At 31.0% G+C, this 22,226-nt stretch overlaps 2 protein-coding genes across 3 annotated transcripts; one reads left to right on the top strand and one right to left on the bottom strand.

Annotated features, from left to right (window-relative positions):
• Positions 1 to 338: 338 nt before the first annotated feature.
• Positions 339 to 3,867, bottom strand: LOC113516918 (putative nuclease HARBI1). 2 transcript variants are annotated; one of them, XM_026901419.3, is made up of 5 exons: positions 3,359 to 3,867; positions 3,039 to 3,229; positions 2,312 to 2,444; positions 1,156 to 1,297; positions 339 to 769 (listed from the first exon to the last, which is right to left on the bottom strand). In XM_026901419.3, exons 1-5 carry the CDS (start codon positions 3,578 to 3,580, stop codon positions 381 to 383), a joined length of 1,077 nt encoding a protein of 358 aa, XP_026757220.2. In that variant the 5' UTR covers positions 3,581 to 3,867; the 3' UTR covers positions 339 to 380. The 2 variants fall into 2 exon arrangements, with proteins under 2 accessions (XP_026757220.2, XP_026757219.2); XM_026901418.2 differs by having other exon boundaries at positions 339 to 772; positions 3,359 to 3,864.
• Positions 3,868 to 4,980: 1,113 nt separating this feature from the next.
• Positions 4,981 to 20,608, top strand: LOC113516667 (protein FAN-like). The gene is made up of 13 exons (XM_026901122.3): positions 4,981 to 5,369; positions 5,497 to 6,100; positions 8,005 to 8,076; positions 8,796 to 8,998; positions 9,865 to 10,108; positions 10,924 to 11,046; positions 11,527 to 11,788; positions 12,889 to 13,309; positions 15,052 to 15,140; positions 15,254 to 15,386; positions 16,628 to 16,832; positions 19,483 to 19,639; positions 20,347 to 20,608. The coding sequence occupies exons 1-13, from the start codon at positions 5,356 to 5,358 to the stop codon at positions 20,445 to 20,447; spliced, it is 2,628 nt and encodes an 875-aa protein (XP_026756923.2). The 5' UTR covers positions 4,981 to 5,355; the 3' UTR covers positions 20,448 to 20,608.
• The last annotated feature ends 1,618 nt before the right edge of the window (positions 20,609 to 22,226 follow it).

Raw genomic sequence — 22,226 nt, 5'->3', positions numbered from 1 at the left:
AAATAACCTTGTTTGTTACCTCTTAATGCTTTAATGGCCCAATTAATCATCAGGAACTTTTGTATACCTACAAACAGTATTTGGAATAGTGACAGATGGCACGTTCTGGTCACGGGAACGAAGTAGCGTTAAAAGTAACTGATTACACATTAATTTTGGGGTTATAAGATAGAAAATTCAGAATTAAATAGAACCATGCTGGACCTAAATTATCTCAAATAAAATAATTCTATTCAAATAACCAGCTAAATTATTCTAAACAAAAATAGATCCTGGTGTTTTATTAGTATAAAATCTGCTTCATTTTTAATAGGCGTATAAAAATAATTTTATACCAATTTAGTTACTTAATAAGTTTATTCAGTCTTTCATATTCATAATTATACAGTATAATAAATACGTTCAGCAAGCTGCCTTCTTACTTCTATCCCTATATATAAATCATTCATATTGTCATCAGTCATTTCTGTCATTTCACTCACTGTTGGCATCGATTCAGGCTCTATATATGGCTCAGGATCTGGTAATCCAGCTTTTATGCAAAGGTTATGGAGCACTGCGCATGCATTGACGATCTTAGCGGCTCTCTGTGGAGTATAATGTAAGGGCCTTTTGTAAAGGCATTGCCATCGCCCTTTGAGTTTGCTTATACACCTGTCTATGCATGTTTTTGTGCGACCCTGAAAGTGATTATATTGAGATTCAGGTGTACCTTGGGGTGCATGTAATATTGGAGTCATGAGCCAAGCTCGTTGAGGATATTTGTTATCTGCTGTAAAAAAAGAAAGATTAAGTTTTTGTTTTTCAAAATAATGAAAAATTATACTAAATAATCTTAATATTTTTTTTATAGACAATATCATTAATTTAAATAATGACTAAATATCCAAAGTATAAAAAGAGTTATTTTTTTAAGTTTTAAGGAAAAAGATTACTTAAGACCATAAAAATCATATACTGATAAAATATAAAGTTTTTTTGTTTTTCTTGTGGTAATTCCTTGGTCAGTACCTTTCTGAGGTGCAGAAATCAATATAATTCCACATGACTTAAATAAGGGATGCTTCCTATTGCAAAGGGAAGAAAATAACTTCATCAGCTTTACTGTTAAATTCTGTACCATACAAGTGTCTGTTTAATAATTATTATACTGACCAATGATCCAGCCTGTCTCTCCTTGTCTGCTCATATTTTCTATAAACAATCGTATATTCATTTTATTCCAAATATATGCATTACTGGCAGCACCTCCAAATCTACAACATACTGCTATTATTCTTGTGTCTGCATCACATATCTGAAAACAAAATATTTTGAATTTACTATTTTAAGATTATTATATATTAATTTGAATATGTGTTAAAATTGAGGAATATGGCAACACAGTTTTATTACGTGACACATGAAGATGGGCTCATATATATAAATATATATAAGAGAAGATAAAGATGCATGCATGCATGTATGAAACTGTTTCATGGCACAAATTATACCATGTAAATCTGGATTTAGTAACAGTACTGCATCAATAATGTAGTTAACAGGAGTAACAAATTATTAGGTTTTATCACTCGATGTACTAAACAATTTAAGAATTATCAGAGTTTAAAATATTTATACTTTGCACTTGTCATAAGTATTTTAGAGTACAATAGAATCTGTCTCCGTTATAAAATCCATAATGATCGCATTGAACATGTCCAAAAAAAGAAAAATACTTTCATTTAAGTCAAATAAACTCCGTATTTAAAGTTATGAAGATAAACTTAGGTATTTCGATCACATCTTTGGAAACACGTCGCTGGTGCAGTGACCTATATATAGTCAATATATAATCAAGCCATACGCCTTAATACAAGATTTAAGTCACGAAATATAAATTGTTTGCTCTTCAGGTTCACAGAACCAATACTTCTTATTATAATCCACTTGTCAGAATGTGCCGACAATATAATGATCTTATGAAACAAATTCATTGATATATCATGAAACTGTCATCATTCATTATAATGAACCATGTAAATGTGGTTCATGGATTTATGATAGTTTTATGGTTTCAATTTCTTTTAATGTAAATTATGATATATGTATATAATGTTTATTTAATTATTATGTCTGTCACATGTCAATCTTTCATATTTTGATTATTTAAAATAATTTTATATATAAACCTAACAAAAGGTTATAATTTGTTATGTGTGCCTTATTAAAATAAATAAATAAATAATAGGAAACAAATTGTATTATTGTACAACAATCTTTCATATTTTGATTATTTAAAAATTTTTAAGAGTACTTTTAATATCCTTACAATTTGTGCATGTATTGAGTATTGTCCTTTTCTATCATAGAATGCTTCTTCATCATCTCTTGGACAAACAATCTCAACATAAGTTCCATCTAAACATCCAATTGTTTCAGGGAAATGGTATTTTCTATAGAATCTGAAATAAATATTTATATTTATAAAAAGATTATTTATTAATGTAGTAACTGAATTCAACTTTATAATAATGTCTATAACAGCCTTGATTGAGTATAGAATTGTGTTAAATTGTATATAAGTTAATTTCGTTTTTTATATAATAACATATATTACAGTAAGTTTAAAAGGAATTCAAATAAATGTAACATCTATGTAACTGCTTTGAAAATTATTTTGTTTAAAATTTTACAGTGTGTAGTACTTGTTTATTATAACTATAATATATTAGCTGTGCTTGTGCCTCTGACAATGTGACTAATATAAAAAGAAGCCTTTTTATTTCACCACAAAGATTGATTGAGTTGTTGAAGTATCAAGAGGTGACAAACAAATTAAATTTTACCTTTATATCATTAGTAAGGATTAACTGTACTTACTGTACATTAGGATATATATTAATATAAGATATAGAATCTCTGTAAACTAAATTTTTTGTCATCCATTTAAATGTGACCAAGTAACAATTGTTTACACATATCATTAACTTTCATTATAAAGTATTATATAAATATGCAATTAATAGGATTATTTAAACAAATGAGTTAACACTTACCCCTCTTTTATCTGCTCCCTTTGCATTACAGTACTGGGAAATATAACCCATTGGTCTAGTATCAAATTAAGGCTCTCAATGATAATTTTAATGACTCTACTGACAGATTTTTGTGAGATATTTATATTAAAATCTTTGCCAACTAATTTCTGATGGGAACCACTTACCAGAAATGATAATGTTACTAGGACCTGAAAATTCAAATAAATATTCATGAATGGAGTATGTGTAAAAGGGCAGAATACAAAGCAAATGTACACCATTATTACTTATCAAACATTAATACTTATAAAAATATTTAGCACCTATATATGATTCACCTTTAGAGGAAATGGTATTCCATTTGAACGTTGAGTTTTAGGAACTACTGGCTCCAATATTCTTAAAATTTGATGAAATACTGCTCTATTGACTCCACAGTTTTTGAGCAAGTATGAGTCTGGTAAATTCACACAATCAAATGTATCCCTAAGGGTACGTCGAGCTATACGGTCTTTATATGCACTGCCTCTCAGCATTTTAATTTTAATGAGTGTATTCATTTTTGTTATTTATTTAAAATTTATTTTACATTTTTGCAAGAATATCAACAGAAACACTACACTTGTTATTGTAATATGTGGTTTTAAATAATATTTATGTCTATTTATATTAAATAGTTGTTATAAGTAAGAACATTTTATACCAATAATTGATTATGATTTTACATTATGAAAATTAAAATAATAACACTATGAATCTAAAACAAACAAACATCTAAAACAAACACAAAAAAGGTTGATTTCTAGTGGTAAGTAGTAATATAAAATTATTTGTATACAATGGGAATGGCAAAGGAACTAAACTATACAGGATAATTTTTAGTGTTGCCTAACATAAGGGCACTTCAAGGTGTCTTTATAAATCGTAAATAATTTATACTTTAAATTAAATAATTGTATATCGCGATTATTAATATTATAATAGTTATTGATGTACAATATGATTAATTGTAAGTAATTAATATATTATGATACTATTGATTGATATAATGGACATTATTAATATAGGAAAATAATTAAGTATAAAACTCAGCAGTATTAAGTAAGAGCGGGAATATAATCAGAATTTTAGTTTATTTACAATATTATAGTTATTATTAACAAAACTAAGAAAAAAAGGTAATTAAACGTAGTGATTGCTTGCTATGTAGGTACTTAATAAGTAAGTTTTTCCTGTTTTATTTTTTATTTAAGTACATTGACAGGCGCTGTTGGGATGCATATCATCTGCCATTGAACCAAGAAAGTTCTTAAATATTATTACATTATAAAATAAAACTTATGTTTCGTTTAATTATATTAGCTTAATAATGTCTCATGTTTAATAATTTTAATATGGTTAAAATAGTAGCATCAAAATTAATTTGTTCAATTAATTATTATCTTTATAGATCAATCGATTATTAATTAAAAAATACTATTATTACTCCCTCCTTTTCTTTGGATGTCGTTAGAGGCGAGTAAGGAAATTTAATGTATATATAAATGCAGCAGTTTATCTTTAAATGTGAAGATAAACCAAAACCTAACTAAGAGTGCTGTCGCGCCTGCCAACCGTGACAATTACTGGTAAATCTTCATAAGGGGAGGCCTATATTCAGTAGTAGACAATAAAAGCAGATGTGATGATGATGATGATGACTAATTAACTTTTCCATAGCTAGTTCAAAATGTGAAAAATCGATATAAACAATTATAATTGATTATTAGATATTATTGGTTAAATAGAACTGACAAAAACGTTGGTAATTAGTTATCTACATTATCATATAATATGAACTACATAATTTATTAATTTATTAAATGCGAATATTATTATTAAAATTAATGATTATTTGGTGAATCAATTGATGGCAACACAAACACGATACGGTTTGTTTACTTTTGCAGACTTTCGCTGCATTGTAGTTGTTCTGTCATTGTCAAATTGTTTTCTGTTGTTGTTGCTTCACAGTTCTTCGCGGTTTGTGTTACTTTGTCTAAAGCACCTTCTAGTTTTCTGCATGCTACCAGTTTTTCTTAGTTTTCCTAATATAAATGCGAATGATAAACATCAAACTTAAGTGGACAGTCGCCTTCGGCATAAGAGAGTAGTTTGTAGGTTCGTGAATGATATCGAAAGAAATATTGAAGATATCTAAATTACAGCCGAATACTGAATTAATTGTAGACAACATACAATTGATTCATTAAATACAAATACATTAAATAACCAAATCAAATTAGTTTTAATACTCACACTGCAATTATAGATAAAGTTAATAGAACGTCTTTCAATGGATAAATCAAGGTATTTACGTTCTTTTTTGTTTTTTGTTCTTGTTTCAAGTTGAAATTAACATGAAAACGACAGATCAATTAATTTATTGCTAAATTTATTATTATTCGTATTGCTAATTGTGTTTGTAAATTTTCAGATTTTCTTTGTTATTGTTAGAGCCCGGCGAAATATATTTTGAAGATTTCTCGTGCACTTTGAGTGACAAAGAATCGGTGAAAGTCGACAGCGCAAGGCAAGGCTGGCTAAAGCTTTGTTCTAAATCTCTTGTGTTTGAACCCAGAGACTGGGCTTACCCACTTGTGAAGCTGCAATTCAAGGACTGTGATGCTCTCTCTGTTGTCAAATCACATGATGACTCAAACTATATAATTAAAATAAAAATTAAGCAATTTGCCGAAATGCTTGTGGATAATGTATTGGCGCCATACAAATTTATTTATGAGAAGAAAGACTTTTTCATATTTTTTCATTTTGCTTCCGCTGAGGAGTGTTTGTCCCAAATGGAACAATTGCAAAGAGCTTCAACACTGCATGCTCCTGAACATAATAGTATGGTAGCAACAATCCTGCACTCTCGGTATATGAGAATGGTATTTGATCCAGTGATGATGGATGATTTCACTGAAGAGATCATATGTGAACTGCAGGCAGAGAAAATATCACCACTTGTAAGGCATCAAGGGAAGCTGGCTCTCACTTCAACCACAATATACTTCCAACCTTTTAGTAATGTTGAGAGTGTGAGTATTTAACTTGTAACATTTTTAATATATTCATATTTTGATTTACATTATTTATTAATATTTTATTTAAATGTAAGTAGCAAAGAAAGAATAATTATGAAATTGTCTTGATGTCTGTTTAACTAATATATAGGAATAGAAAGGTGAAATAAATCATAGTAGGTCTTAACAATTAATGATTTAAATACATCAAGGAAAAAAATATTCCAAATATTTTAAATGAGAAACATGTTATTTTGACAATTAAGTATTGTTTATTTTATAAGATTTCAAACATTATACTTTCATAAAATTGTTAAATGGAACTTGTAATAAATGTATGTATTAAAAATGAGGAAAATTATGAGGTTGCACTATTTTGTACTGTTCTATTTACATAATATAAAAAGTTATACTCTATAAATTGGCCTTCAACGATTAAATAACATTTTAAATTCTTAGCATCCATTCTATGGGTTAATATCTTTAATTTTAGAAGTATTATATCTTTTGTTGGTTTAATTTTTTACTTCTTGTAAACTTTCATAAAGGCTAGGTTATAAAAGTTGTGATGAAGTGAGTTGACACATAATGATCAGATGTGAAGAAATTTATAGACTGAAAAATTAAATCTACTACATGACTCAAGTTATCTAGGTTGAGCCTATTATGATAGTTTAGTTTACAGGCAATCCTAAAAGCAATTTATTAATATATATTTTTTTATTATTATTTTTAAATATAACATAGCCTTATTAACTGAGAGAGGTAGATTCAAATTCTTTCAAATTAGATTGTTGGGAAGTATATGTTTTCAACTTAGTATGTGCATACATACATTATTATTATGTGAATTAACTTTTTTGTGTAGACATGACAATTTTAAATAATTTTGTTGTTATGTTATGCTCGACTGAGAAGTGGGTTTAGCCCATAGTTATTATCATATACATTTATATAATAGCTATGCTATAATTATCTGACTGAATATATTTTTAGGAATTTTATATAAAAAGTATTTGTGCAAACTTTACAACTGATATTATTATCACTTGTTTTTCATCATACATTTATCAGTTGTAAAGTTTGCACAAGTATTTTCAGTGATAAATATTTATTGTCAGGAATTGAAGGTTCCATTCTAGATATCAAACATTGTCTAGCTATATTTTTATTTGTAATAGTTCTCAACTGCTCTAAATTGGTTTCAATATTTTTAATCACAATTAATAATCTTTGCAGGTATTATTCATTGTTTTTACCACAAATTATAAATATGTGAATGTCTTTTCTTGAAAGAAAGGTCTTTGAGGGCTCACTACTTTACTAGTGAGACAACCTCAAGATATGTTTTTGAAAATAGATTTATTCAAGTTGATAGAACTATTCCTATTGCTAGTATGTAAGAGAAGTTTAGTATTTGATTTAAAAAGCATTTTCATAGTTATTATTTTAAATATTATACATAAAAATATTGATATTTTTGTCTGATATTTTAATTTAAAATTTTAGTTATTTATGTTACAATACAGACTAAATGCAAATCATTAACATAAATTGTAAACAACAATTTGTATATGTATATTTTAGATATTTTTCTTGTTTTATAGTAAGCTAAATTGAGAAGATATTCAAATATCTATTTCATAATTTAAACTACAATAATCATGGACTGTTGTAACAATGATTCTGTTGTGTTGTCAACCTTAACCAATCTTGTGATGTTAAAATCTTGATTCTTAGTACTTACCTAGTAATTTAACTGCCATATTTTTACCTGTATATTGTACAGTAGTATGATATACCTTTAGGAAAGAAATTTTGGTGGTAAAATGAATACATGAAAATGAGTTTGCTTGTGTTGAAATTTGAATAGTATCTACTTACTTGTTAACAAATTGAAGTTACTCTTTTGTTTTCAGAGTCCTGTTTTAAAATTGAAACTAAGCCACTTGAAGAGGTTATACAAGCGAAGATTTTTGCTAAGGCAAGTTGTATGTATCTGTGTTTTATGTAATTTTTTGCTGTTAGTTCTTTATTTTTTTAAATTTTCTTCTTTTTTGATGTTTGTTATTTATTTGTGTTAAGTAATATATTCTAAATTTGAAAAATTAATGTTAAAACTTTAAGCTCTTTGACATATACTTTACGTTATTACTTCTTTCTTTATGTATTAGTGATCTGGTCTGGCTTCTCGCCGGTAGATGGATTTTTCGAAAATAATTTATAGCCTATGTTATAAACCGACGATCAAATCTTTCCTCTTCCTAATATCACTATAGATATCAAGTAATCATGGAGTTAAATAACAGTATATATATATATATATATATATATATATATATATATATATATATATATATATATATATATATATATATATATATATATATATATATATATATATATATATATATATATATATATATATATATATATATATATATATATATATATATATATATATATATATATATATATATGTATTATTATTATATTATATATTTATTGTTATTTTTATATTTTGCAAAAAAGTTATTATTCATATCTTAACTGTAGTAAGTTAACTATAAATAAGTTTATTCTTGATATTGAAACAAAATGAAAATAAACATTTATTAAATACATTTTTCTATTTACACTTGTTTATATTCTTAATTTTTTTTTATTTCTTTGTTTATATACAAGTTACACATTTTGAAATAAATTTCAGGGTCTCGAGATATATAGCTCAGAAGAAAGTTCCGTGCCACACATATATTTGACTTTCCAGTCGGAAAGAGCTAGAGATAGAATATACAAAATACTAGAAGACTCGCCATATGTTAATTTAGAAAGGGCCCATGCTGAGGAAATAACCCTTCAGTGGCAAAACGGCATTGTATCAAATTATGATTATCTAATGTATTTAAATTGGTAAGTAATACATTTATTTGTTTGTTAAAAGTATAAGGAAAATCTGATGTATTTGAAAACGTTTTTGAACTGTTTTGCTTTATTTTTTTTAAGGATTGTCTTTCTCTTTGTTTTATTAAACATACAGAAAGGCAATACTTTAAAAATATTAATCCTCTTTTTTGGGGATTTATATACGGCGTAGAAAATATAAATTTTTAACTAACGGTATATAATTATTTATAGTTTGACAGGTGATAAAACAGTATCTTGTTTGAATTTTAATAAATTTTAAAGATTTATAAAAATATAACTCACATTATATTTTGTTCCCTCAATATTAAAAAATATATATACATGTAGGGTGATCAGGGTAAATGGGATGGATGAATGATGGGAAGGGTAAATTCCCATTTACCCTTCCCACAGTAACACAGTAATAGTAACCACACTAAAATAGAATGATCTATTTTATTTTTGACATAAGAAAACATAAATAAATGTGTTTGCCATATGGCTACAGAATTCTAGAAGCATTAGGATTAGTTCTTTTCAAAAACATTGACTTTTTTTTCGACAAAACTAATTCTTAGAAATTAAAATTATATAAATTTAATTACAAGCATTTTTGAATAGTCATTTTATATGATTGCACTGCCTATTTAGAATGCAATATCAGCTGAGAAGAATAAGCAAGAAATTTAAATGTTGCTTTTTTCAATCAAAATTGATTCTACAATCATAAATTCGTGTCAATATAGATTATATATAAAAGTTATTTAAATTATTAGACGAATCAAGTCTATTATTGTAAATATTGTATATCAAACAAAATATATTCAGATGTATGTCAGATTTAATCTGACTTAATCATAATATATTGAAAGCCTTGCAGATAGAAGTAAAAATGATCTCACTCAATATCCAGTTTTCCCTTGGGTCGTTGCGGACTACACATCCGAAGTACTAGATTTAAACAAAGTGGAAACATTTAGGGATATCTCAAAACCTATGGGGGCATTGAACCCTGACCGTTTGGAAAAGTTGAAGGAACGATACGATGAAATGTGCGATCCCAAATTTTTGTATGGATCTCATTACTCTGCACCGGGCCTTGTGTTATTTTATTTGGTAAGTGATTAAATGAGTTAAAAATATAATGTATTATTTTATTAAAATTATAAATGTGAATGTTTGTAAAGATGTTTGGATTTTTTAGATGTTTAATTGCTTGTTACTCAATCATGCAAAAACTACTGAATGGATTTCAATGGAATTTGGTACATGGGCAGGTTATATTCTAATTTAGATACCCTATATCTTATACTGATTCACACTAGTAAAGTCGCGGGAAACAGCTAGTTATTATTGAAATGCTAACGCCTTTATTCATTAAAAAGTCCACTAATTTCATAAATATATTGTAGTTAAAGATGATCGAAACAGTAGAGTTTCTGGTGACTGTTCTGTACAGCTTTTACTTCTGTCGTAAAGCACCAATGTAGCATGCATACTCTAGCGTTTATATTATATGTATTTAGTACACTGATGTCTTTGAATGTTATTAAAATAGATTTATAAATATATCTAAGGTACTACATAATGTTAAACGATTATAACATGTGTCATATTACATTATTAAACGATTTTCTTCAAATTAATAGTAAGTTTTTTTTTATACAACTTAGAATGGCAAACAAGCTGACGGTCCACCTGATGGAAAGTGGTAACCGTCGCCTATAGACATGAGCAGTACCATGGACATAACAGAGTATACTGTTTCGCCCATGATACCCCCCATGCGTTGCCATTCCTGAGGACTCAGGTGTTATTCCTCTGTACCCAGTAAATTCACGCCATATCCCACCCTTCAAACTGAAACACAGCCATGCAAACACAACTGCTTCACGGTAAAATAGTAATATTTTATTTAATTATGCTTGCAGGTACGAAAATATCCTCAATATATGTTGTGTTTACAAAATGGCAGATTTGATCACCCAGATAGAATGTTTAATTCAGTGAAAGATGTTTATAATAATTGTTTACGAAATATGTCGGACTTTAAGGTAATAGTGTATTTTTATATTTCTACATTGGAAAGAAAGGAAATGCTATTTCACTGTTTGTTTTGTGATATCTTCGTGCAACCTTATACTAATTACATTATTTTATTTATAGTTCTTGTATTTATGATCAATAGAAATTAATAAAAAGGTTACCAAGTTTTGTTGAGATCATTATAAAAACATTCTCTAAATTGAATTGGTAATAAATCGAATTGTTAATCGATTAATTAATCGATTTCTGATTTGTACTACATCAGCAGCTGCCCACGTTTGTAGTCAATTATTTGTTTGTTTACATTTTCATTATCTTCTATTGAATAGTTTTACTGTTTTTGTTTGTAAACTGTTCCGAAATTTATCACGCGTATTTACAATAAAAACATTATATCGTAATAATAGTAAATATAGTAAATGTAGTTCGTAAATAAAATACTATTATTGCTTAAATATCTTATACATTTAAGCAAAATGTATTTGTAGGAATTGGTTCCCGAATTTTATGACACAGACTCTAAGGGAGACTTCTTAGTAAACAGATACGAGATAGACTTTGGGGAAAGGCACGATGGCACCAAAGTAAACAACGTCGCGCTTCCGCCGTGGGCCAGTTCCCCTGAGGACTTCGTGGTTAAACTCAGGGAGGCTTTAGAATCTGAATACATTTCGAGGCATTTGCATTTGTGGATAGATCTCATTTTCGGATATAAACAGAGAGGAGAGGAGGCTGTAAAGGCAAATAATGGTACGTCGATTTAGAATTTTTTGTTTTGGTTTCTGAGAGAATTAAATAATTTTGTAAAAAATGAATTCCTGTTGGTTGGTATTTTTTATTGCAAGATGTTATTAGCATATATACTGTAGTTTTTTTTTTTTTTTAAGGGCTTTTATCTTCTTCAGGTATATCAGTCCTATCGTACCCTGAACTGATTTCTCAAACAAAACTTTATCTACTTTCCCTAGACGCGGAAAGAGAAAAATTAATGGGCATCAATAATTTACAGATATACTGTAGTTAAAACTAGAAACGTTGCACCAAGGTTTACATATATCTACTCATTTTTTGTAATTTATAATAATAATTACCAGAGGGAGACTTTGTACAAAAGTCGTTTGCTTGGGTACTTCTGTCCCATTCGTGTTTCAACCGTAAAGCAGTTGTGTTTGCATGGCTGTGTTTCAGTTTGAAGGGTGGGATATGGCGTGAATACAGGGTACAAAGGAATAATACCTGTGTCCTCAGGAATGGCACCACATGGGGGGTATCATGGGCGAAACAGTATATTCTGTTATGTCCGTGGTATTGCTCATGTCTATAGGCTACGGTTACCACTTTCCATCAGGTGGGCCGTCAGCTTGTTTGCCATTCTAAGTTGTATATAAAAAAAAAATGTAATTGTTGAAAACTAGCAAAAAGTTTTTACTACGGACGAAGGTGTTAAAGACTTTTTTGTTAGAGATGACGCTAAATTTAATATGCTTTTGTAGTAAAACGAATTATTCCATACATTGTAACAAGAAATAAACAGTATGTTACCTAATCAGCTGGGTCGAGGGAAGGGATTGTTAGTAATGGAGTTGTAACAGCACCATTGTTGAGCAATATACACTATCAGGTCGATCTCCACGCAGTTCTTCCTGGAAAACATTGTGGTTCTTGTCGAATTCATCACGATGGGCTAACTGACCTGCTTTCATTCTCACCTATCATTCCTCACTGTGGCTCGCTAGCGTATACCGATAGTGCAGACGCTATTACCATTCCATTACAACCCATTAATAAAAAAGATTTGTTGAGTCACAATTCAAACATCTGTAAAAATATTTTATTTTTTATTTTTATAGTTTTCCACCACGTGTGTTATGAGGGCGCCGTTGATCTCGAGCGTGTTTACGACATGAACGATAGGCACGCACTAGAAGTGCAAATAATGGAATTTGGACAAGTTCCAAAGCAACTTTTCACGAAGCCGCACGTTAGAAAAATAATCCAACGGGTGCCTGCGCCGATGTGTTGCGTCGAGCAGAATGCCTACTCGTATGAAATGGAGTGCGTGGATGTCATCCGGCTACATAAAGAGGCGGTAACGTGCGCCGTGCGTCAAGGGACCAGAGTTATTTCCGTAGGCAAAGATGGCGCGCTCAAAGTGTACGACACGACTCAAAGGAAACAAATTAGGAGCGTCATTTTATCCACCACCCCGCTGAGTTCGTGCGTAATGGTTGGTGACAATATGGTCGCAGTTGGTTCCTGGGATAATGAGATGTAAGATACAGGACGTAATGTTTATAGTATTTGCTGTTACACATTTGATTTTATTCCTTAAATTGTATAGAATTATCAGCTGACAAGTATTGTCGTGTTTTTTTACTTTTTTACGGTTTAAAGGGTGGGATATGGCAATGAAATTACAGGTAACAAAGGCGTTACAACCTAGTTCTCAGGAATGACTGTCATGGTATCCGTATACTCTGTTATGTCCATGGTGCTGTTCATGTCTATTGGCGCCCGGTTACTATTTTTGATAAGGCGGGCCATCAGGTTCTTTAAAAAAAATGCCAAGAAATGCCAAGAAATGCCATTGTTGGTCTTGTCCAATAATTATTCAATTATTAAGTTTCCAGGTTTGAATCCTGGCAGCATTCATATGGCAGTGGAAACTAAGTAAATTAAACGACAATTCCGTTGAATATTGTACGTTATAACTTATACAGTTAAAATTAGTAATTACCAAACTAGTCGATTTTCTATTATATTATTCCACTTGGCAAAAAAATTGGAGAAACAATATTTTATACCTATTGAAGATTCAAGTAGGAGTTTAAGTATATTGTACTGTGATTAGGGAAGTCACAACTTTTTGTATTTTCATTAATTTTCTTTATTTCGCTTGTTTATTATGACCTCAATAGGTTTCTTACAATCTATTTGAGTTTATTACATTTCTATTTTGAATTATTATTATTAATATTAGGATTAACACAAACAACATTGCTGACAGCATTTTCGAAGGGGTTTAGCACTGAATTAGGGTTTCCTGAATAGTTCAGTATTTTTCTTAATGGATGATTATGGAATGGTCACCCCGCCTGCGCTATCGGTATACGCTAGCGGGGCACCAGGAGGGAGTGATTGGTGAGGATGAAAATCAGACCAGTTGGCCCATCGTGATGAATTCAACGATAAATTAGTCACGATGGTTTCCAGGGGGAACCGCGTGAAGTTCGACCTGATAAGATATATTGATAGCAATAGGGATTATCCTCTCCATTACTAACAGTCCCTTCCCCCTAATAGTTCAGTATTGGCACCTCTTATAATTGTTTATATTTATAGTAAGTTTACTATTGTAATCTTTTGGATGAAATAATAAAGAGTATTTATCTATCTATCTCTCTCACGGCAACGTCTATCTTCTTCGTTAATTATGATTTTATCTACGGGCAAAAATATTAATTTTTTTTATACATCTTAGAATAAACAAGCTGACGGCCCACCTGATGGAAAGTAAATAGACATGAGCAGTAGGACATAACAGACTACTGTTTCGCCCATGATACCCCCATTTGCCATTCCTGAGGACTCAGGTGTTATTCCTCTGTATAAATTCACGAAATATATTATAATAAATCTGTAGAAAGTTCTATACATGAAATATATTTCTAAAATAACTATCAGAGGGTGATTAGTGATCGATACTGATGCCAAAAAAAGAATCAGTAAAATTTTTGTCTGTCTGTTTGTATGTTCATTGTAGAAACAAAAACTATTCGACGGATTTTAACGAAACTTGGTACAATTATTATTCATATTCCTGGGCAGGTTATAGTATAGTTTTCATCACGCACGATCAATAGGAGCAGAGCAGTGAAGGGAAATGTTAAAAATGTCCGCCGGTGCGACGCCGGGACGGGCCGTTAGTTTCAAATATAGTAATTTTATCTCAGTATATAGCTAACACTAATGCTTTTTAAACTGCTATGATGACTTGATGACGTTGTTTGCAGATACTTGTATGACGTAGAGTATGGAAGAGTGGTGGAAAGCTTCCGTGCACATGACGATTCTGTCAGCTGTTTGTTATGGTTAGATAAAGGTAAATATACTTACGAGTATAACAGAGAGTACTTTACATACAATACATACAGAAATAATAAGTTAATGAATCTATTGATCAATACAATAATAAAAGTATGTATATGTTTTTAGAACGTCTGTTGATATCCGGCGGATGTGACGGAGTGGTGCGCGTGTGGAGCCACGTGGGCCACGTGGGTCAAGCACTGCGTGGACTGCGCGTGGAGCTCGACCACGATGTCAAAGTTACCACTGTCACATTTAGGTGGGAATTTATTCAGATATTGACTTGATAGTTTCATGAAATTAATTATTAGTTTATTAGAATTTGAAATGTTTGAGTATTCATGGGTTGTGAAGCTCGTTAATATTAGGCGCATAAGGTGCGCCTGATGTTAAACGGCTGGGTTCTTTGTTGTCTAAACTGTCTAAAGCGAATGGATGTCACCCTCGTTAAATTTAATTAATTGACAATATTGAGGTAATTAAGGTAGAAACAGTTGTACAGTATAAATCATTTAAGCTGTTATTATTAGTGCTTTAATAAAGAAAGATGATTGATGATGATTGCATATAATTGTTGAGAGCAATTAAAGATTCTATTTTTTTATGCAAATTGAAATTGCAAACTATTGGACGACCCACTTGTTGGAAAGTGGTAACAGTAGTTTATAGCTTAGATTATATAAACAGAGAGCATCGAGCCTCGAAAACTTTTTGTTGATTAGCCGACATAATTTTTTTTATCAGTATTCTATATATTTACGTATAAAATGTATATTAACGTATTTTTTTAATAAATAAAATAAGTGTTTACGCTTTAAAAAGATGCAGAATTTATAAGGCAAAAAAAAAAATAGAAGTCATAAAAGAATCTCTCATAACTATTTATCACGCAAAATTGTATGAAAAAGTTGACTTTTTTTTATACAACTTAGAATGACAAACAAACTGACGGTGCACCTGATGGAAAGTGATAACCGTCGCCTATAGACATCAGCAGTACAATGGATATAACGGAGTATACTGTTTCGCCCATGATACCCCCCATACGTTGCCATTCCTGAGGACTCAGGTGTTATTCCTCTGTACCCAGTAAATTCACTGCCATATCCCACCTTTCAAACCGAAACACAGCCATGCAAACACAACTGCTTCACGGTTGAAACACGAATAGGACAGAGGTATCCAAGCAAACGACTTTTGTACAAAGTCTCCCTCTGGTTTGTTTTTCTCAAAGCATTTCTATGGAGACACTCTATGTATATAATCTAGCATTTATAGACGTGAATAGCACAAATGATAAAACCCAACACACTGACGCCTATGGCATGGTGAATTGTGTAACAGTTTATTCTGTTTTATCCAAGGTGTTGTATTTGGCTATAGATGACGGTTACCATTTATCACTAGGTTGACTGTTAATTAGTTTGCAATGCTAAGATCATAAACCTTGTAGCTTGACTGTTGTTTGTCGTTTATTTATATAATCATACTTGATCGCAGGCGTCGCCGCAACGAAATCGATTTAATAACTGGTACTAGCGATGGAGAAGTCTTCATATGGGATGTGCAGACGCGGGAGTTGACGAAGATCTGCGCTCACATATCGGCCGTGAGCAGCGCTTGCCTTGTGCTGTCCGGCGACCGCGTGGTCACAGCCAGCGGCGACGGCGTCATGAACGTCACCGACCTCAGTGTGTCACACTCGGTAATTTTATTTACTAACTACCAATGCGCCCTGGCTTTTTATGATGTAGCTTCTTATAGGTGAAAGAATTTTTAAAATAGGTTTTTAAAGTAGATTTGAGTTTATCTATTAAACAATTTTTTTTCTTATAATATTAGTATAAAGGTTGACTAGTAGAGCCGACAAATGTACTCTCAAACGTTATTGGACTGTGGCAGTCCATTTACGTACAGTTTGTATGGAAAAAGAAAAATGGGATTTTTACTTTTTCCCCAGGCAATTTTTTTAACTTTTCACAAGAAAATTCCTCAGTTTTTAACGAAAACTACAAAAAAAAAAACAGTGGCAAATTAGCCGTTCTCGAGTTTTGTGCTTTGCAACACAGTATAAATGTGATAGTATGGTGACATAGTATGCATGTATTTATTTCCATCATTATGTTATTAGACTAAGGAAATAAAGTACAATACAGGTCCAAAAGAAAAAAAGAGCCCTATAACTATCTGCCTGGTCAGTGTGCTAATAAAAATGAGAGTTCAGGTTGATGATCATCCTATGGGGAAAATGTGACCAGTAGTAATAGAGACATTATTTGGTTATTTAAGTAGGGGAAGTTCGTAAATAAATTGTTAGTTTTACATAATGTATACAATTGTCACTATAAATAATTAACTATAAGGTTGCTTCTTTACATAATATTTAAATTAATATTCTTATATAGGTGAAGTAATCGAAATAAAAAAAAAAATGTTCCCCGTATTATCTTTTTGTATGTGTGTGGCATTAAAAGTAACCGTCTGATTTCGTTTTTCCATATTATACAGGTAATTTTTTGGGAAAAGTTTTACCTTGTCCACATATTAAGAGAAAAAAAGGTACATAAGAAATTGTCAAATTTCTTAATTTTCTAATTAAATAATACACATATACACATACCGCAAAAGTGCTTAAAATATTGTTAAATTTCAATTTTTTCAAATTTTAAACAAATTTTTCAATAGATCAATAAAGAAATAAATTTTAATAGAAAAATGTCATAATAAATAAGACAAAATTTAATACAATAAATCATATAAAGTATTAATGTGTTCTGTATGATTTTTTATTATTATAATATTTTGAAATAAGTTTAAAGAATCTGTCTACATAATCTGTGTGTCGTATTGTATATAGTTAAATATAAACGCACGTAAAATTCATCTCAATTTTTTGCTGGTAGCACGAGAACACGTGTGTAACATAAAAGTGTGAATTTACATACAAAGAGCTCGGTTATTGATAAGATTGGTTTTTCGTAGAACGTTTTTATGATAGCACATTCATTGAATTACATAAATTTATGAAAAATTTCCGAATATTGTAATGAAGTAACAAGTGGATTTATGAGTATATTTTTTTTTATTTATTAGCACTCAATAGACAAGTATAAATTTTTTTTGCATAACATCAATATGAACTAATATATTTCGATTCAACATTAAGTTGCTGTCTTAATATTTAGTAATTTAATTATCATTTTATTACTATTTTATTCATTAAATTTTGTACGCCAAATGGCGAAATATGTGAAATTTCTATTTTCTAAACACTTACTTACATATCATGTTTTTTTTTTGTAAATAAATATTAATTCATTTTATGATATATAAAATTATAATTTGATGATTTAGACAAGATGATTTATCACTTTCATCATCAAATGTAAATATGCTGTGCATCCGTTCTGACTAAAGTTCTGAAGGCACTGTAAACAAAAATTTTGAAGAAAAATAATATGATTAATAATATTTACACAAATGTATCTATTTTTTTTTTGATGGGTGAAAATGGTATGGTAACCCCGCCTGCGCTAACGGGATACGCTGGCGGAGCACCAGTGAAGGGTGATAAATGAGAATGAAAACAGGCCAGTTAGCCCATCATGATGAATTCATCAGGAATTAACCATGATAGTTTCCAGGGAGAACCGCGAGGAGGTCGACCTGGTTGGGTATATTGCTAGCTAATGGGATTCTGTCTCCATTATTAACAATCCATTTCCCCCCAAAAATGTATCTATTTTTTGTATTCCTTTATGTGCTATGTTGTATAATGCATATGAAGTATACTTATTCATTTAATAAACAATGCGGAATCAAGAGTACAAGTGTTCTCACTTACAACGATATGTATCAAAGTTTATTAAGTGCTAATGGTTATTTGATTAGGATTATTTGTTTCATTCCGCTGCCTATAGTAGTATGTGTGTGACTGCCAGCACTCGATGGTTGACCATCACTATTACTATCAGATTATATATATATATATATATATATATATATATATATATATTTCTGAGTCCGATTCTGGCCATATCGTCTTTCACACAATCTATCCATGTCTTTTTAGTTCTTCCTCTGCTCTTATAGCCCATCTACATTCATTCTTAATACTTTTTTTAAAATATGCTCCTCATTCCTGCGCATCACGTGCCCATATTTATTTACAGATTATTATTTTTCATTGTAAGTTGAAATTATCACAGCAACATTATCTGTATAAACCTAATAATAAATCGAAACATTCAATTAAATAAATCGATTATTGATTTCTGTTGTTATCAGTGGACTGTATTTATATTTGGATCGTTTTTTTTTTTTATTTTTTGTTACTGTGATATCGGTTGCATCAGGTGTACCAGAAGCATTTCCCCGCGGCGGTGTCGTCCCTTTGCTGGGACGGTAGCAGCGTGCTGTGGGTGGGTGGCGGCGGCGGAGATGGTAACGGTGCGCTGCTGCAGTGGAATCTCGTCACCGTCACGCAACTCAGCGAAATTAAGGCTCACGATGGTGAGAACATTAAGGACGCTTGGATATATATTATTAAATAATGTTTTAATGGGCGAATGGAAAACGGGTGATTATCGGGTAAAGCTGGGAGATGCACCTGATTACTCATACACTGTCATATGTATGACATTAGTATGTGTGACATTGGTAACACTTGAAGATTGACTATATTAGCCATCAATTTTCAACTGCCATTTCGTCCACATACGTTTTGCGACACTTGTTCCAACTCTAAATAAGGCATCTTCATGCAAATTGTTGGATTGCTGGTTAGTAGAGCCTGAAAATTTATATATTTTCGTAATTTGGATAGCTAGTTCATAAATAATATCTAAGTTTTTTTTTTTATACAACTTAGAATGGCAAACAAGCTGACGGCCCACCTGATGGAAAGTGGTAAATGTCGCCTATAGACATGAGCAGTGCCATGGACATAACAGAGTATACTGTTTCACCCATGATACCCCCCATGCGTTGCCATTCCTGAGGAATCAGTGTTATTCCTCTGTACCCAGTAAATTCTCGCCATATCCCACCCGTCAAACCGAAACACAGCCATGCAAACACAACTGCTTTACGGTTGCGACACGAATGAGACAGAGGTACCCAAGCAATCGACTTTTGTACAAAGTCTCCCTCTGGTGACTGGTATATTGTTGGCATGCCAATATAATAATAATAATAAAAACAATATTTCTTTGTTTCAGATTCAATCAATAGTATCCACTTTGATGAAGGATCGAAAACCCTCATAACTGCCAGCAAAGACAAAACAATAAAAATTTGGCAGCTAAAGAAAGTTTCCTGACAAAAGTGTTCGATTACTATTGAATTGACAGTATTATCGAAATATTTTATAATTCCTTACAATGGTTTTTTTATAAGAATTTGAAAATTGTGATATTTTACGATACATAATAGAATATAAATCTGTTTCATGATAAGGACAATAAAGTTTAAAACTAATAATATTTTTTTTTTATTGCCTATAGATACGATATCGAAACCTTCATCATCATCATCATCATCATATCAGCCGTTAACTGTCTACTGCTGCACATAGGTTTTCCCATAGACAGCCATAAGGAATGGTTTCGAGCCACTTGCATTTACTAAGCAAAAGCATTTAAGGTTTAATGGATGATAATGAAATGGTAACCCCGCCTGCGCTATCGGTATACACTAGTGAGGCACCAGTGAAGGATGATAGGTGAGGATGGAACAGGTCAGTTAGCCCATCGTGACGAATTCAACAAGAATTGTTCACGATGGTTTGCAGGAGGAACCACGTGGAGGTCGACCCAATAGGGCATATTGCTAGCAATGGGGCTGTTAAACTCCATTGCTAACAATCCCTTTCCTCCCAAGCATTTAAGGTCAAGACCTACAAAACAATCGTTAATTATGTGATATCTGGGTGGATGTTCGTTCATGTCTATAGGCTACAGTTGCGTTACCTTTACTACGTTCTATTATGTGTGGCATCAGCTTTGTTAATTCTAAGTTGTATGAAAACTGTGTTATTCAATGAATATTTTTACAAATTTCTCAATATTGATTGATTTTTCTGCCGTGTAGTTCCGACATAGAATAGATCACCCCCTTCTTTTTCTGTAGGTGTTGTAAGAGGCGATTAAGGGAATTTAATGGTCGAACAATGGTAAGCAGTGTCCCTCTTAAAACAAACCGTCTTTAAAAAAAACGTTCACACACTTTTTTACTTTATCCGAGCAGTAAGTGCTTTATATTATTCTCAATATCGTGTATAATATAGTATATGTCATATATGTGTAAGTATATTTGTTATTCATATATATTTATTCGTTTATATATGTCATTTTAGTATTTATATATATCAATAATTAGTAGTACCGCATTCGAGTATTCTGACACTTCCCTATGGTTGACTGGGAGAGAATGCTTTTAGCATTAAGTCCGCCATGTAGACATATTTGTACTAATAAATAAATTACTAAAGGCCTAACTGTGGTTGCCAGCCCACCTGCTAAGCTTGGCGACTATTGGCAAAACTATCCTTACGGGGGAGGCCTATGTTTACCACACACATGGACAATCGACGTCTGATATGGTGATATCAATATAGTAAAATCATATTATCCACTGTGTTTCCTATGTAGAACTTCGTTATAGAGAACAAGAGTTAATAAAACTGGTTTTATAATATTAAATGGATGCACATGCTGGTAGGTAAATAGGTAGTTCTGTTGTGAAAATTGGGTCACACTGGTTTGATGTTTGTTTTATTGTTATAAAATTTTTAGCATATTGCGTCGCACTTTATTGAACTATTTGTCCCAATGTACCAACTAAAATTAACACCTCTTTATATAGATAGTTAGAAAGGTAATTTGGTAGGTAGATACTCTTTATTATTTCCTCCAGAAAATTACAGCAGTAAACTTATTATAGATAAAAACAATTATAAGAAATGATCACACTGAGAAAACAATGAGCGGTCTTATCGTTAAAGCGATCTTTTCCAGGTAATCTTAGAACGGAGAGGAGTAAATATAAACAGTTAGACCAAAGGTACGACAAAATTCTCTTTTTTAAATACATATGCAGA

Source organism: Galleria mellonella, unplaced genomic scaffold, assembly GCF_026898425.1.
Source record: "Galleria mellonella isolate WM207_F2 unplaced genomic scaffold, CSIRO_AGI_GalMel_v1 utg93, whole genome shotgun sequence".
NCBI lineage: Eukaryota > Metazoa > Arthropoda > Insecta > Lepidoptera > Pyralidae > Galleria > Galleria mellonella.
This window is presented reverse-complemented; position numbering and strand designations above follow the sequence as displayed.

What these genes read in the sequence shown, in the direction of transcription:
- LOC113516667 (XM_026901122.3), top strand. An exon ending in GGCTGTAAAGGCAAATAATG is followed by an intron (nt 11,789 to 12,888) that starts GTACGTCGATTT and finishes TTATTTTTATAG; the next exon opens with TTTTCCACCACGTGTGTTAT. An exon ending in GGTTCCTGGGATAATGAGAT is followed by an intron (nt 13,310 to 15,051) that starts GTAAGATACAGG and finishes CGTTGTTTGCAG; the next exon opens with ATACTTGTATGACGTAGAGT.
- LOC113516918 (XM_026901418.2), bottom strand. Translation starts at nt 3,580, where the DNA reads ATGAATACACTCATTAAAATTAAAATGCTGAGAGGCAGTGCATATAAA. An exon ending in GAATACCATTTCCTCTAAAG is followed by an intron (nt 3,230 to 3,358) that starts GTGAATCATATA and finishes TTGAATTTTCAG; the next exon opens with GTCCTAGTAACATTATCATT. An exon ending in ACTCAATACATGCACAAATT is followed by an intron (nt 1,298 to 2,311) that starts GTAAGGATATTA and finishes TTTTGTTTTCAG; the next exon opens with ATATGTGATGCAGACACAAG.